General features: G+C 55.8%; 1 protein-coding gene across 2 annotated transcripts; it reads left to right on the forward strand.

Annotated features, from left to right (window-relative positions):
- The first annotated feature begins 1584 nt into the window (after positions 1-1584).
- Positions 1585-11753, forward strand: LOC146797152 (three prime repair exonuclease 2-like). 2 transcript variants are annotated; one of them, XM_085629828.1, is made up of 4 exons: positions 1585-1811; positions 1856-1981; positions 9991-11640; positions 11691-11753. In XM_085629828.1, the coding sequence occupies exon 3, from the start codon at positions 10015-10017 to the stop codon at positions 10699-10701; it is 687 nt and encodes a 228-aa protein (XP_085485954.1). In that variant the 5' UTR covers positions 1585-1811; positions 1856-1981; positions 9991-10014; the 3' UTR covers positions 10702-11640; positions 11691-11753. The 2 variants fall into 2 exon arrangements, with proteins under 2 accessions (XP_085485954.1, XP_085485953.1); XM_085629827.1 differs by lacking the exon at positions 1585-1811 and having other exon boundaries at positions 1836-1981.
- The last annotated feature ends 4445 nt before the right edge of the window (positions 11754-16198 follow it).

A 16198-nucleotide genomic window follows, 5' to 3' on the forward strand; every position in this document is an offset into this window, starting at 1 on the left:
AGTCAGCAGGGCTCCGATGGTAGTTCAGCGAGGTTGGGCCGCGACGGCGTCAGCAGGGCTCCGAGGTTTCCGTCAGGGTCTTAGTCTCAGCAAGGTGGAGCCGCGATGCAGTCAGCAGGGCTCGAGGTATAGTTCCAGGTAAGAGTCTTTTTCTCCGTAGGGTCAGCCGCGATCCGATCAGCAGGGCTCTCGACTCCAGGATACAACTGCTGTCCTGGTGCGGGTTCGCCCCAGATATAGGTCTGGAGCACTTTGATGTCCGGACCCTTGCGTCCGGAGGGGGCGGAGAGGCCGGGCTGGGAGAGGCCAGACGCCCAGCGGGAGAGGCGCCAGTGCCCAGGGAGGCCGGAGAGCGATCGCACCCCGGCGTTGGGGGACGGTAGGGGGTCCCATCGACACTCCCCTCCTCCGGGATCGGGGGATTGGTCACATGGTGCCCCCTGGCCGGATCTTGGTGCCTCGATGTCGGGGTTTCGCTGGGGCCGCGGCCGGGGGGGGGGCCGGGTCACGTCGGCTGGTGTGGGTAGATGTGTACAATCCTGGGGGGACCCCGGAGGGTGAAGAGGTCCCCGGTCGGCCTGAAAAGGGGGCCAGGTCCACGCCACGAGGCCAGGTCCAACACACCTCCTCTACCCGGATCTTCAAAGCTGACCTCAAATCTCTTCTCTTCCAAAGACAATTTCAGAACGAACACCTTCATTCTCAGGCCCCTCTAGGAAGTTCGCTCTTCATTGTCAATTTGTACTTTTTCCTGTGCATTCCTCACCCATGCGTGCGGTGCTGGATTTTGTGTTTGTGTACCCTTCATTTTAAGTCTCCTGTTTATCTTTGTAATGTTCTATTGTGGAACACTCTTCTCTTGTCACGTAACTGGCTCTATAGTACAGCGCCCTGACGGTAATGTCGGCGCTTTAGAAAAATGCACTAAATAAATAAATAAAATAAAAAAACATGCACTCACTGACATGCCCTCACACCATGCATTAACCTACTCTCTCATACATACCCTCACTCACAAACGTAGGCACATTAATGGGCCTCTGTGTCTGAAGGGCGGTGTGACCCCAGACCCCCTGGAATGGAACTGGGCAGGAAGGACTGTTGGAAGGGGCAGAGGCGAGGATCACACATCGCAGTATTTTATCTGCCACCAAGGAGTGACCAGGCCTTCTCAAACAACGCATTGTCTGCAGGGGCGGGGCTGTCTACGGAACAAATGTCGCAAGAACTCGTTCCAGTGACCTGGGAATAGAAAATGAAAGTCTCTCACTCAGACCGTAACTCTGCACACGTCACGGGGTACGTGACCCTGTAGCGCCTCGAGTCTGATCTGCCCCTGACCATCGCCGCCACCCTCGCTGCCCGGGGCTCTGGCAGCGCCCCCGTATTGAGCATCCCCTGACCCCTCCCACCTTCCCAGGGCCGGCCTTGGTAGTGGTAAGAAGTGCAGACGGGGTAGCCCTTGAGCCCCCCCCCCCCCCCGTCTGGTGCTGGGCTGCCCCAAGGCCATTGTTTACCTCCTCCCCATGACTACAGGGTCTCCTCCGTGTGACACACGGTGACTCATGCGGGGTTCCCCACGCCTCGTGCCTCGTCTTTGCATCAGAATCACTTTCATGTTATCACTAGTGACGTGTCACAAGAGGCGTGTGTGGGAGGGAGGGGCGCCCCCCCACACGTCTATTTATACTCCTCGTCCCTTGACGCTTAACCTGAGCTCCTCATCTCAACTCTTCCAAAACCTGGACCTCGGACATAGAAGCTGATATCACCTGGACAGCTCAGCTCCGCCTCTTAACCTCACCTGCAGCGCCTGGACCTCGGCCGCGGCTCCGCCTCTTAACCTCACCTGCAGCTCCTGGACCTCGGCCACGGCTCCGCCTCTTAACCTCACCTGCAGCTCCTGGACCTCTGGCGCTGAGGCGCTGCTGCTGATCTTATCTGCCAGACCTTGGCCTCAGGCACCCACCGACAGCCCCAGGTAAGTGTTTTACGAAGTTTACCGCCTCTCTTCTTTTATAGGATAATATTCCTGGCAGCAGCAGGCGGACCCGGGCCCCCCGAACATCGGGGATTCGGCCTGATTGTTGTCATCCTCCGCGATGACATCTTCACAGCGCCTAGAAGTGGTCTGAGCTACACTACATTCCTCAGAGTAATTGTAAGGAGTATTTTGTCGTGGCCATGCTAGCTGCTGGCTCGGGCAGTTGGTGCATGAAGGAATATGACGTATTCGAAAGTCAAACACGTAGGTTCACGGAGACATAGTCCAATGCAGGGGTCAGACCCCCTCCCCCCCCCCCCCCCCCCCCCGCGGCACGAGCTTCACCCGTGCTAGCATGAACTTTCCTACCTACCTCAGGTAGCTCTCTCACCTGTAGCAAGCCACGTACGTCACACACGTGACGTCACTGTGGCACACTCGGTGCCAGGGGAGACATAACACAGGGACTCGTGACGAAGCGCTACAAACAGGCACGGCCTGCTCCGGTAAGCAACTCCATTACACAATTGGACGATATTTATATTGCTCGTGACGTCATACTACCTGACGTCACACAACGGAAAAAAAAAACTAGTCGTCTTCTCGCTCATTCACACCTCCTTGAAGTGAGTGAGCGCGTGAACGGTCGTGTGCATACTGTAACATTTGTTAATGCCTAAGTAGCATGGCAGCGCGCTCGCGCTAAATAAGTACACGGGAGCCGGTATTAAGTGGTTACACACGCGGCTCCGACTGACTAGCCGAGGCCACGCCTCTTTATTATATCTAGCTAGCGTCTGACGTCACGCGTCAGCGCTAGCGCGGCTCACCAGCGCGGAAGGCTAGAACGCCTCGCGCACGCCGAACACTACACTCCTTCCAACCTTTATAAAACTTTAAGCAAAACATAAAACCAACGATGCATCTATTACCAGTCTGCCAGTCCTTACAGGTTACACCATATAGTCCGCCAGCTGGGATGAGGGTGCCGGGTTCTTCCTCAGGTTGTAGCGGGATGGGCCGCCTCTGGAAGGGGCCACCTCGGGGGTTCTGCGCCTCGGGGTGTTCGGCTCTACCCGGACTGGGGAGCTGCCAGGCGAGTTACCCCCCGGGGTGGCGGGGATGGACTGGGAGCCACTCTCCTCGCTCCGACCGTCCTCCACCTCCTGATCTTCGCTCAGATGGTCGGGATCCGGCCCCTCAAGCTCGGTCCCGGGACGTGAGGGTGTTCCTGGATGGACTTTTTTGAAGAAGGACACATCTCGCGTGACCGTTTCAGCACCTCTTTGAGCGGTCACCATCGTGCCCGTCCGGCGGGTGACAATCCATGGTTGGGGTTCAAAAGGAAGTCTGAACTTGCTGCCTGGGTAGCGGTCCTTCACGTACACTCGATCTTGTTGTTGTATCGTGGACTCCTTGGCTCCCCTTCGCCGGCTGGCGTGGTCATTCGAGCGCATCCGATTGGCTAAGGTCTTTTCGCTGGTGGCTTGCGCCGGAACCCACGTAGGGTGGTGTGGGATCGTGTCACTCACGATTCTCCCCATGGTGGCTGGTCCTGGCGCTGCCTCGGTCGTGACGTGGGGGGTCAACCGGTATTCCCGCAGGAAGCTGTAGATCGCTCTCTCCAGTGGAGATCCGTCAGCCATGGCGATGCGAATGGTTTTGTTGAGAGTCCTCATGAACCTCTCCACCTCTCCATTGGCTTGGGGCCACCGGGGTGTTATTTTGCGGTGATGGATCCCCCAGCCCTTGAGATACTCAGCGAATTCCTGCCCTTGGAAAGGCGGTCCATTGTCGGTCTTGACCACCCCGAATATGCCATGAGTGGCGATGGTTTTTTCGAACTTCGCGATCACTTCAGTGGCTGTCTGGCTCCCCACGATTTCGACCTCTGGGTATTTGGTGAAATCATCGATAATGACCAACGCGTGTCGTCCATCGGGGAGATGTCCGAAGTCGGCACTCACGCACTCCCACGGTCTCTGAGGATTGTCTTCGGTCGCCACCGGGTGAGGGCGTTCCGGCTGTCCTGCGGCTTGGCACCACGTGCAGGTTCTCACCGTCTGTTCCACCATCGCATCCATACCTGGGAACCATACTTTGGCTCGGAGCCTGCCCTTTGTCTTTACCACTCCTTGATGTCCCCTGTGGGCGAGGTCCACCGCCTGTTGAGCGAGGCTGGCCGGCATGACCAGCCTCGGACCCCGCAGAAGACATCCTTGGGCGTCCACGGACAGCTCACTTCTCACTTTCAAGAACGATTCCAGTGTCAGCTTGGCTTGGGGTGTCCGTCTGGTGAGCGAGGCTTGGATTGTCCTCCAATCCCCCGATCTGACAGCCTCGGCTGCGGCTCTCACGCACTCATCACCTTCCGAGGCCTCTATGATTGCGGCCAGGCTCATTGGGAGGGGTCGTGACCGCTCTGTCACGTACCGGACGTACTCCTCTGTATCCTCGGCCTCCTCCTTCTCCTCCGTCGTTGCTTTCCGTGGGTGTCGTGACAGATAGTCCGCCGGGTTAGTGGCCCCTGGTTTGTACTCCACCCGGTAGTCGTACCCTTGGAGTTGGAGTATCCATTTTTCAATCCGGGGCGGCGGTTTCGAGGATGACCCCTGGAATAGGGGAATGAGTGGCTTGTGGTCGGTTGTCACTGTGAAATGATGTCCATACACGTAGACGTGAAAATATCGGCATGCCCAGTGGATGGCGATTGCTTCTCGCTCGATTTGCGAGTACCGCTGCTCTGTCTCGGTCAGGGACCGGCTGGCGTAGGCGATGGGGGCCCACTCCTCATTGTCCTGTAGTTGCGTCAGGACCGCTCCCAGCCCAAACGGGCTCGCATCGACCGCCACGTTGGTGGGCTTTGCCGGGTCGAAGTATGAGAGGGTAGTGTCCGCAGACAGGGCCGCCTTCGTCGCTTGGAATGCCTGCTCCTGTTCCAGGCCCCACTGCCACGTGGTGGACGACTTGGTCAGCTCTCTGAGGGGTTTGGTGAGGTTGGAGAGGTCCGGAATGAAGCGGCCGCAGAAATTGACCATGCCCAGGAAACTCCGGGCCTCCGAGATGTTCGTCGGAGCTGGGGCATCTTGGACGTCCTTCACCTTGTCCGGGTCTGGGGCCACCCCTTGGTCCGAGAAAGTATACCCAAAGAAACTGATCTTGTTCTGCAGGAACTGACACTTCTCCCGATGCAGGGTCAAACCTGATTCCTGAATCCTCTTGAGAACCCCTCTCAACCTCTGGTGGTGTTCCTCTATGGTTGACGCGTATATGAGCAGGTCGTCGCTCACGTTGAGCACACCAGGGAGCCCGCTGAGCACCTCTCTGATGGTATTTTGGAATACCTCGGCGGCACTTGAGATGCCGAAGTTTAGGCGCCGATACCGTCTGAGGCCCACATGGGTGGAAAATGTGGTGATGTACCTCGAGTCCGGATGGAGTGGTAGTTGGTGGTAGCCTGACCGTAGATCCATCTTTGAAAACCACCGGGCCCCGTTCAGCTCTCCCAAGATGTCGTCAATGGTGGGCGTCAGGTGTCGCTCTCTTTTGACCGCGGCGTTAGGGAGGCGCATGTCCACACAGATGCGGACTTGTCCTGGCTGCTTCGGCTTCCTGGCGATGACGATCGGGGATACCCACGGGGTTGGCCCACTGACCTTTTCGATGATGCCTTGTTTCTCCAGGGCCTCCAGCTCCTCCTCGACCTTCTGCCGCAGGTGGAAAGCAATCCGCCGGTGCCTCAACGCCACTGGCTGGACCGACGGGTCGATGTGTAGGGATACTTCCTTTCCTTTCAGGCACCCAATGCCGTTGAAGACTTCTCCAAATTCTTCCAGAATGGTGTCCAGTTCTTCCTCCAGGACTGCCATGGCAAACGAGATCAGTCTTAATTCTTCGGCCGATTGCCCGCTAAGCAGCATCCCGCTGCCCTCTTCCGTGACGTAGACGGTGGTGCTGATGCTCTTCTCGCCATGTTGTATCTCTGTTTGGAAGCACCCAATGAGGGGGATGGGCGTCTTCTGGCCATATGCGAACACTCTAATCTTCGCCCCTTTGAGCGGGGGTTTGGCCCGCAGTTGGTGGTAGACATTGGCGGCCATCAGCTCGATGGATGCCCCAGTGTCAATCGTCGCCTTTACTTCCTGTTGCTGGACTAGTATGCGACATTTCGGAAGTCTGCGCTTCTTCTTCTGTGGTTGGTGGATTGCAAACACGTAGTGGACCGGGTATTCTTCGTTGTCGTCGTCCATGTCTTCGCTGTCTGCCTCTTCGCGTACCGCATGGGCCGCCTCCTTCTTGGCTTTGGTGGACCGGCATACCGCCGCAAAGTGGTTCATCCACCCGCAGGCGCCGCACCTTTTCCCTCTGGCCGGACAGTCTTGCATGCGGTGTGGTTGGCCGCCACAGTACCCACAGTCTTTCTTCTTGGCCTCCGGCTGCCGTTTCCCTCCGGTTTGCCTCCCTTTTGGCCGCACTAGGTTCACCGCTTCCGCCACTTGCACTTGCTCCGTCTTCACAGGGCGATGTAGGGCTGCCTCCATGTGCGAGGCTCTCGCTTGCGACAACTCCTTTGACCGTCCGAGGGTGAGGATGTCCGCCAGGGGCTTTCCTTCTTCCTGAAGGACGGTGACACGAAGCTTAGACGAGTAGCACCCCTGTATGATTTGCCCTCGGATTTCCTCCTGCTCATCCCGGAACCCACACGTGCTGGCTAGCTCCTTCAGCCTGCCATGGAACGCATCCAGAGACTCGTCCGCCTCTTGCTTGGCTTGACGGAAGATGAACCTCTCGTAGTCTCTGTTCGCCATGGGCTCGAAATGGGCGTTGAGCGCGTTCAGCAGTGTGTGGTACGTCTTCGGCGTGGCTTCCACGAGCGTTTTGTAGATGCGGTGGATGTCTTTACCTCCCAGGTGGAGCAGCAGTGCTCTGCGTCTTTCCCTTGCGGTGCCCGCCCCTTCGAAGTAGAATTGCAGGCGGTCTGTCCAATCCCTCCATCGCGGGGCCAGGGACGCCGGGGCGCCATCCACGACAAACGGCTCGATGGCGGGAATCGACGCCATCTTGGCACGTGCGCGGCACGCGGTGAACGCTGGCTACCTCTCCTCTGCGTCGACGCCACGTGGCCTGCACTCCCCTGAGCGTTGGTCGGGGACCTCCCTCGCGCTGCTGCACCAATCGGGGCGCGCCTACCTCCGGACGTCGTCTGCGGGACTCTCCGGCGCTTCTGGGCCACGGCGATCACACCTGGCATGAGCCTGGATCGGAGGAGGGCACTGTGGTCTGCAGACTCCTCGTGGGGGCATGTGCAGCAGCACCTGGGCGAGACATATCCCTTCCAAACCGTGGATTGGGGCTCCAGGGCACACACAGCAGATCTTTGGAAAGGCCCCCCTGGCACCTGCAGTTGTCTTCACCAGGCTTCCCAGCAGGCTCCACCGAGACACCATGAGGGAAGCAGCATGCACAGGATTAGGCACCCGGAGAGGGCACCAGAAACACAGTGGAGTGCCAACATAGCACAGCAGGGCTCACTTGACCCCTCGTCGCCAGTGTAACATTTGTTAATGCCTAAGTAGCATGGCAGCGCGCTCGCGCTAAATAAGTACACGGGAGCCGGTATTAAGTGGTTACACACGCGGCTCCGACTGACTAGCCGAGGCCACGCCTCTTTATTATATCTAGCTAGCGTCTGACGTCACGCGTCAGCGCTAGCGCGGCTCACCAGCGCGGAAGGCTAGAACGCCTCGCGCACGCCGAACACTACACATACGACGTGTGCACACCGGTGGTTCAAATGCAATAAAGACGCTCTGGTGCTTACTATCGCTTCTGAAAAGTGCCGGTCCCAACCCAGTCTAAGTGTCACACTTGTGTGGAGAAGTGCTGGTACTCAGTACCCGTGGACACCTGCCCATTTAAAGCACTGGAATGTCCCAAATCAACCGCCCCTTTTTACCCGTACAGTAGAAATGACTTTTTACATGCCGGTGACGTCACCACAGGAAGCCACGTCACATGAACGTTGCCTTCAGTGGCACCGCCCTGCCACAGACCACGTCCCACCCCCTTCACCACCACGGCCAGACAAACATGCACAAGGGTCTCACTCGCTATCTGCCACTGACTGTGCCCCCCCCCCCTGCTGGATATGGACCCTGAAAGAGAGGGCACGGTTCTAGACGCTCTTCACGGCTGCTACTCAAGGCTGCGATGGCTTCCACGGCTGGCTCTACTGGACACCACTTTTGGAAGCCAGGTGGCCCGATGGGCAAATAGACATGCGCCCCACTGGCGTGCCCAGCGCCCTATACATGTAGTGGTTGGGCGAGGGCCAGGGTGGATGCGCCTCCGAAACAAGCAACAGTCTTTTACTGTCCACAATCAATAACATAAGTGTCACTGGCTCGGGGTATGACAATGATTGACATTCAGAGTCCTGAGCCAGCCGTGACGTCATCTGTCATCCACTGATATTGTTTGTCGAGCAGTTATTGCATTTACCCGGTGCAGATGTAATTAGCTGTGTTCTGTTATTTGTCAAACACTGATTGGATATTACACGAGAATGTCACACGTTGAGCGCTGATGTCATCTATCACCTGATGATGTCATCTTCTGAGCACTAATGTTATCTGTCATTTGACAAGCACTGATGTCACCTGCTGAGGACTGATGTCATCTGCCGAGCAGTAACGTCATCCACAGTACAATGATGTCACCAGATGTGTGTGCTAGGTCCATCCCTCAGCGCCAGGCTTCCTATATTCCACAACTTTCATATGTATCAAAGGGTTTGACCCATTCTGTGTTTATGGGAAAATGTGTTCGTACATATGGCCCTTCGATCTATGAGAATCGAGAGGACAAGAAAGTGCGGGCATATTTACAAGGAAGTGGCGGAGCTCTGTGCTAGCCTCCTTGGCTTAAAGCCGCGCTCCGCCACTTCTGAAACGCAGCGCTGCACCATATCTACAACAATACAGGGCAGCCCTGCGTTTCCTCCTGCGCTGGGGCAAATTTAACTGCCTAGCGCCAACACCATAGTGCAAGGGGGCCTGCATTGTGGGGAAGGATTGTTTATGTGCGGGAAGTTGTCCCTTAATGCTGCGCACAGAGAAGTTGCAAAATGTCATTTCTTTTTGAAGGTTGTTTATGAGCAGGAAGGGACACCTTCCTGCCCAGAATCAGTGGCATTTTGCTGTTTCTGTGCGCTGCACAACGCAGCACACATGGAAACAGCAACAACGAGGAGAAATTACATATTTGTCCTGGTTAAGCCAGGGTAAGACCAGGTTTTCCCTGGTCTTAATTTTGGTGCTGTGCCATATTTACGCCACCCTTGTAAATATGGGGCAGTGGAAAATTCAATGGGTGGAACGCCCACCACAACACCCATTGTCCGCCCCTTTCATGCTAAGTACAGCGTGAAAGGGGTCCTTAAACACAAGGTGGCATTAAGCCACATTAAATGGGTTAACACCGCCTTGTGAATAAGGCGAGACCCCTGTCGCCACCACAACGTCGGGAAAAGTGATGTTGTGGTGGCGATAGGAGCGTGTAAATCTGCCCCTGAGTTTTACTTGGGATACAGAGGCCTGAGTCAGTGAACACACTGCACCCTCCGTGCAGGTGTGACCTGCTCCCCGTGACCCCGGGTGAGGGAGTTCACCATCCCTGAGTGGAGACTACGGTCGGGAGAGCTGTGGTGACCGTGTGTGGGGTTTTAAATGTCAGCATAGAAACGGAGGCTCTCTCATCCCGGGCTGCCACACACGACGGGGGTGGGGGGGGGGTGGGGGGCGCTGAAGCCCTTTGAGTCCAATGGGTGTTGCGCGCCTGCTTGTAGTGCGACTCTCTATTGCAATGCAGATTTCTAGATTTTTAGCAGATTTTCTTGTTTTTAGAAACACTTGGGGTCTCATTCGGCCATATAATGGATCACTAACCTTTCAGTAAACAAGTGTCTGTGATGCACATGTATAATTCAGTGTTTGGTTTCATTTCAGGGCACGCGCTCCAGTGGCGCCGCAATGACCACGGCCTTCAAGACGTTCGTCTTCCTGGACCTGGAGGGCACTGGCCTGATGGACACCCTGCCCAAGGTCACCGAGCTGTGCCTCGTGGCCGTGCACCGCTCCGCCCTGGAGAACCCGCTGCGGGACCAGGCCGGGGTCCTGCTGCCACCCCGCATCCTGGACAAGCTGTGCCTGTGCATGGACCCCGGCAAGAGTCTGGGTGCCCACGCTGCCGAGATCACGGGCCTCAGCAACCGCACGCTGCAGAGCAACGAGAAGCGGGTCTTCGACGCCTCCACGGCCGCCATTGTGCACAACTTCCTGCTCCGCCAGGCCCAGCCCATCTGCCTGGTGGCCCACGGTGGCGACCGCTACGACTTCCCGCTGCTGAAGGCCGAGTTGCTGTTCCAGGCGGCTGACCTCCCACACTCCATCTACTGCATGGACCAGTGGAGGGCGGTGAAAGGCCTGGACGAGAGGCGGCGGGCCGTGCCACGCGTCATCAAGGGCTACTACACGCTGGAGGGCATCTACCGCCGCTTCTACCACCAGGAGCCCAAGGCCAGCCACTCTGCCGAGGGGGACGTGCTCACCCTGCTCATGGTCTTCCTCTACGAAGCCAAGGAGCTCCTGAAGTGGTCGCGTCTACACAGCCGCAGGTGGGACTGCATAGCTCCCATGTACAGAAACATCAAGGGGTGAGCCAAGAAACCCGAGGGCACCCAAACACATTCCCACAGACCCTCTTGGGCACATGGCGGCCCATCTTGAGTGAAGGCTGTTCCGTCCACTCTACGCCTGCCTTGGCGCTGCGTGGACGACCATCACCAATGGTGCTTGCAGCCATTGGGGGTGGGGTGCAGGGCTGAGATGTTTCCTTCCTTGTCATTGGTCACACACTGTGCTGTAGTGCGACTAGGGCCACTGGAATTATGCGGCAAGAGAGGACCAAATTATGCAGCAGAGTTGACTAAATTATGCGGCATGAAAAGGCAAATAAATGCAGTGTACTGCAGCCCATTTTCTGTTGGTATTATGAATTTGCAATGTTTACATATGTTACCATTTTCTGGGCATAGTTTCATCTTATTATTACCGATTTGTCACCTGTCTATAGAAATAAACAACAGAAATGTGACCAGTCAACCTTCATGAAGGGCCTTCCTCTGAAACCCAACGCGTGTTGCTGCGTTTTTGTTAACTTTTGAACCATTTGAAGTAGAAACATTTTTTTTGCTGAAATCTGAATTATGCAGCAGACGATGGACGTGTTAAATCCAAAACTATGCAGAAAAATCTGCCACAAAAATCGCATAAATCTAGTGGCAGTGAGTATGATGCTTAAGGAAACATGGCGTGGCTCCACACGCAACTCAACCAAACGCTGCCCTACAAAAGTCCGCAGACCTTCAACTACTGGGGCACGCACACAGACTGCAGGCAAGGGTGCAATGCATGGGGGTCAACTTCCGGTCTCCCCCTCCTGGGGCGAGTTCCTCTTAACGGCTTCACAAATCCACAAGCTAAACCACTACTGTTGTTAAGGTTCCTTCTGTTTACACTATGGCTTTGTCACAAAGTTATTTTTCAGCACTTTGAACTGTTGCCTTTAACTGGGGGGGGGGGGGGGGGGGGCTGCCTGTGATTGGATGGTTTTGCATCCAGTTCCTGTGTAAATGTTTGTCTGTCAGTAGATGTTTGTTTGTGATTACAAGACACTGACAATAAAGAAAAAAACATTCTCAGGTGAGAAATGTGTCTTGCTTTCCTCGTTGTCTGACATATTGCGCTTCTCATGTAACAGACATCTGTGGGTGGAGGAGTCCTGTGTGGGGCTGGAATGGTGTCATTGGACCAGGACTCACCGGCAGGGACTCCTGGCTCTCCTCTCATGTAACAGTGACCTGTGGGTGGAGGGTTCCTGTGTGGGGCTGGAATGGTGTCATTGGACCAGGACTCACCGGCAGGGGCCCCTGGCTCTCCTCTCATGTAACAGTGACCTGTGGGTGGAGGAGTCCTGTGTGGAGCTGGAATGGTGTCATTGGACCAGGACTCACGGGCAGGGGCCCCTGGCTCTCCTCTCATGTAACAGTGACCTGTGGGTGGAAGAGTCCTGTGTGGGGCTGGAATGGTGTCATTGGACCAGGACTCACCGGCAGGGACTCCTGGCTCTCCTCTCATGTAACAGTGACCTGTGGGTGGAGGGTTCCTGTGTGGGGCTGGAATGGTGTCATTGGACCAGGACTCACCAGCAGGGGCCCCTGGCTCTCCTCTCATGTAACATTGACCTGTGGGTGGAGGAGTCCTGTGTGGGGCTAGAATGGTGTCATTGGACCAGGACTCACCGGCAGGGGCCCCTGGCTCTCCTCTCATGTAACAGACATCTGTGGGTGGAGGAGTCCTGTGTGGGCCTGGAATGGTGTTATTGGACCAGGACTCACCGGCAGGGGCCCCTGGCTCTCCTCTCATGTAACAGTGACCTGTGGGTGGAGGGGTCCTGTGTGGGGCTGGAATGATGTCATTGGACCAGCACTCACCGGCAGGGGCCCCTGGCTCTCTTCTCATGTAACAGTGACCTGTGGGTGGAGGGGTCCTGTGTGGGGCTGGAATGGTGTTATTGGACCAGGACTCACCGGCAGGGGCCCCTGGCTCTCCTCTCATGTAACAGACATCTGTGGGTGGAGGAGTCCTGTGTGGGCCTGGAATGGTGTCATTGGACCAGGACTCACCAGCAGGGACTCCTGGCTCTCCTCTCATGTAACAGTGACCTGTGGGTGGAAGAGTCCTGTGTGGGGCTGGAATGGTGTTATTGGACCAGGACTCACCGGCAGGGGCCCCTGGCTCTCCTCTCATGTAACAGACATCTGTGGGTGGAGGAGTCCTGTGTGGGCCTGGAATGGTGTCATTGGACCAGGACTCACCAGCAGGGACTCCTGGCTCTCCTCTCATGTAACAGTGACCTGTGGGTGGAGGAGTCCTGTGTGGGGCTGGAATGATGTCATTGGACCAGGACTCACCGGCAGGGACTCCTGGCTCTCCTCTCATGTAACAGTGACCTGTGGGTGGAGGAGTCCTGTGTGGGGCTGGAATGGTGTCATTGGACCAGGACTCACCGGCAGGGGCCCCTGGCTCTCCTCTCATGTAACAGTGACCTGTGGGTGGAGGAGTCCTGTGTGGAGCTGGAATGGTGTCATTGGACCAGGACTCACGGGCAGGGGCCCCTGGCTCTCCTCTCATGTAACAGTGACCTGTGGGTGGAAGAGTCCTGTGTGGGGCTGGAATGGTGTCATTGGACCAGGACTCACCGGCAGGGACTCCTGGCTCTCCTCTCATGTAACAGTGACCTGTGGGTGGAGGGTTCCTGTGTGGGGCTGCAATGGTGTCATTGGACCAGGACTCACCAGCAGGGGCCCCTGGCTCTCTTCTCATGTAACAGTGACCTGTGGGTGGAGGAGTCCTGTGTGGGGCTGGAATGGTGTCATTGGACCAGGACTCACCGGCAGGGGCCACTGGCTCTCCTCTCATGTAACAGTGACCTGTGGGTGGAGGAGTCCTGTGTGGGGCTGGAATGGTGTCATTGGACCAGGACTCACCGGCAGGGGCCCCTGGCTCTCCTCTCATGTAACAGTGACCTGTGGGTGGAGGGGTCCTGTGTGGGTCTGGAATGGTGTCATTGGAACAGGACTCACCGGCAGGGGCTCCTGGCTCTCCTCTCATGTAACAGTGACCTGTGGGTGGAAGAGTCCTGTGTGGGGCTGGAATGGTGTCATTGGACCAGGACTCACCGGCAGGGGCCCCTGGCTCTCCTCTCATGTAACAGTGACCTGTGGGTGGAGGAGTCCAGTGTGGGGCTGGAATGGTGTCATTGGACCAGGACTCACGGGCAGGGGTCCCTGGCTCTCCTCTCATGTAACAGTGACCTGTGGGTGGAAGAGTCCTGTGTGGGCTGGAATGGTGTTATTGGACCAGGACTCACCGGCAGGGGCCCCTGGCTCTCCTCTCATGTAACAGACATCTGTGGGTGGAGGAGTCCTGTGTGGGCCTGGAATGGTGTCATTGGACCAGGACTCACCAGCAGGGACTCCTGGCTCTCCTCTCATGTAACAGTGACCTGTGGGTGGAGGAGTCCTGTGTGGGGCTGGAATGGTGTCATTGGACCAGGACTCACCGGCAGGGGCCCCTGGCTCTCCTCTCATGTAACAGTGACCTGTGGGTGGAGCAGTCCTGTGTGGGGCTGGAATGGTGTCATTGGACCAGGACTCACCGGCAGGGGCCCCTGGCTCTCCTCTCATGTAACAGTGACCTGTGGGTGGAGGAGTCCTGTGTGGGGCTGGAATGGTGTCATTGGACCAGGACTCACCGGCAGGGGCCCCTGGCTCTCCTCTCATGTAACAGTGACCTGTGGGTGGAGGGGTCCTGTGTGGGCCTGGAATGGTGTCATTGGACCAGGACTCACCAGCAGGGACTCCTGGCTCTCCTCTCATGTAACAGTGACCTGTGGGTGGAGGAGTCCTGTGTGGGGCTGGAATGGTGTCATTGGACCAGGACTCACCGGCAGGGGCCCCTGGCTCTCCTCTCATGTAACAGTGCCCTGTGGGTGGAGGAGTCCTGTGTGGGGCTGGAATGGTGTCATTGGACCAGGACTCACCGGCAGGGGCCCCTGGCTCTCCTCTCATGTAACAGTGACCTGTGGGTGGAGCAGTCCTGTGTGGGGCTGGAATGGTGTCATTGGACCAGGACTCACCGGCAGGGGCCCTGGCTCCAGTGAGGAAATATGAATTTTGTGATCAGTTATGTCCCCTATCGTAGACCCCAACGGCTCCATGTGCATGCTATAAGTACATGTATGTTCCCTCCTGCTCCAGTTTTGAAGACGCAAATATATGTGCGTCCACCGTCAACATGTCCTCTTTCAGATCCGCCGTGAATGGGTCAGATATTCCATTCCTAAGTATGAAAGGCCACCGACTTTATGTGGTTCACTTTCCACATTTTACAGATTCAGGCGAGTAGGCCCGAATTCTGTCATCAAGCCTTTTCTGCCTTCTGCCTCTGAAAGCTCCAGTCTGAGCCTGCATCTGTGTCCATGAACTTTGTCCTACTCCCTGCGCGGCTAACGGTGCCTGATCCAGCCCGTCGCCTGCCAAAAACTGTATTTCACCTTCAAGATTATCTCCTCCGCCCCTCATCTGATGCATTCCTGTCTAGCAGTTTAGGTAAACATTCCTTCAGCTACCGTGCATAGGGCCAGGCCTCGCTGCCCTCCTGCAAGTAATTCATAGCCCCGTTACCATGGAATATTCCTACCCCCTCGCATCTAGTGTAGACACTTAGACGCTTGTACACGCACTAACAGTCAGTATAGTCAGTATAGAATAAGATTCTATCCTAAGAGACCTCTCTTTTTGGATAACACTGTTCTTTAAACATAGGATATTAAATATGATTTGGGATTAGGTTGACATAACCCCAGACTTCTGTCTCCACATATAGAGCTAAATGTCAAGTCCCCTTCACCCTCTAGTTGCACGTCAATCACACGTCATGCGGCTGCGCGCGCATCTCTGCCAAATATTTCTGCTGACATTGCAGGATTCTCTTATGGATCCACCCACTTGTGACATCATGTATAATGACGTTTCTTAAATTTACGCCCTCTATTTAGTTACGTATGCACCTTTTATCAGCTGTTACGCCTCTTGCATCTGTTTCACTGTAATGTATTTTCTATAAAACTGCTTATCTGTCAATAATGTATGCCCTTCCTTCCTGAACTTTCGTGGTGATGGAATAGAATGCCTACAATTCGAATTGTATTCCTTTGTATAGGAATAAAGCCTTTTAAAACCTCTAATACCACGGATTCTGCCTCTTATATTTACTGAGTTATTCTTGATAGACTTTACCGCATAAAAAATAGTACCGGTAATGAAATATTTACCACACCAGGGCCGGCTTTAGCGCTGGTGGCGTCCTGTGCGACAATGTTTGTTGGCGCCCCCCCCATGGACTCCCTTACTACCACCCTTTAACAGTGCCCCCTAAAGTCTCCATAAACACTCTCTCTCTGATGTATGTAGTTATATAGCGCCACCCATACCAGTGTAGGGTGTCAGAGCACTTTACATCACATACACATTACACAGAGACAATCAATCATATGTGTGTATATCAGTGTATAGGAAATGTTACTTAAGCC

The sequence above is a fragment of the Triturus cristatus genome, chromosome 10 (genome assembly GCF_964204655.1).
Source record: "Triturus cristatus chromosome 10, aTriCri1.1, whole genome shotgun sequence".
Lineage (NCBI taxonomy): Eukaryota > Metazoa > Chordata > Amphibia > Caudata > Salamandridae > Triturus > Triturus cristatus.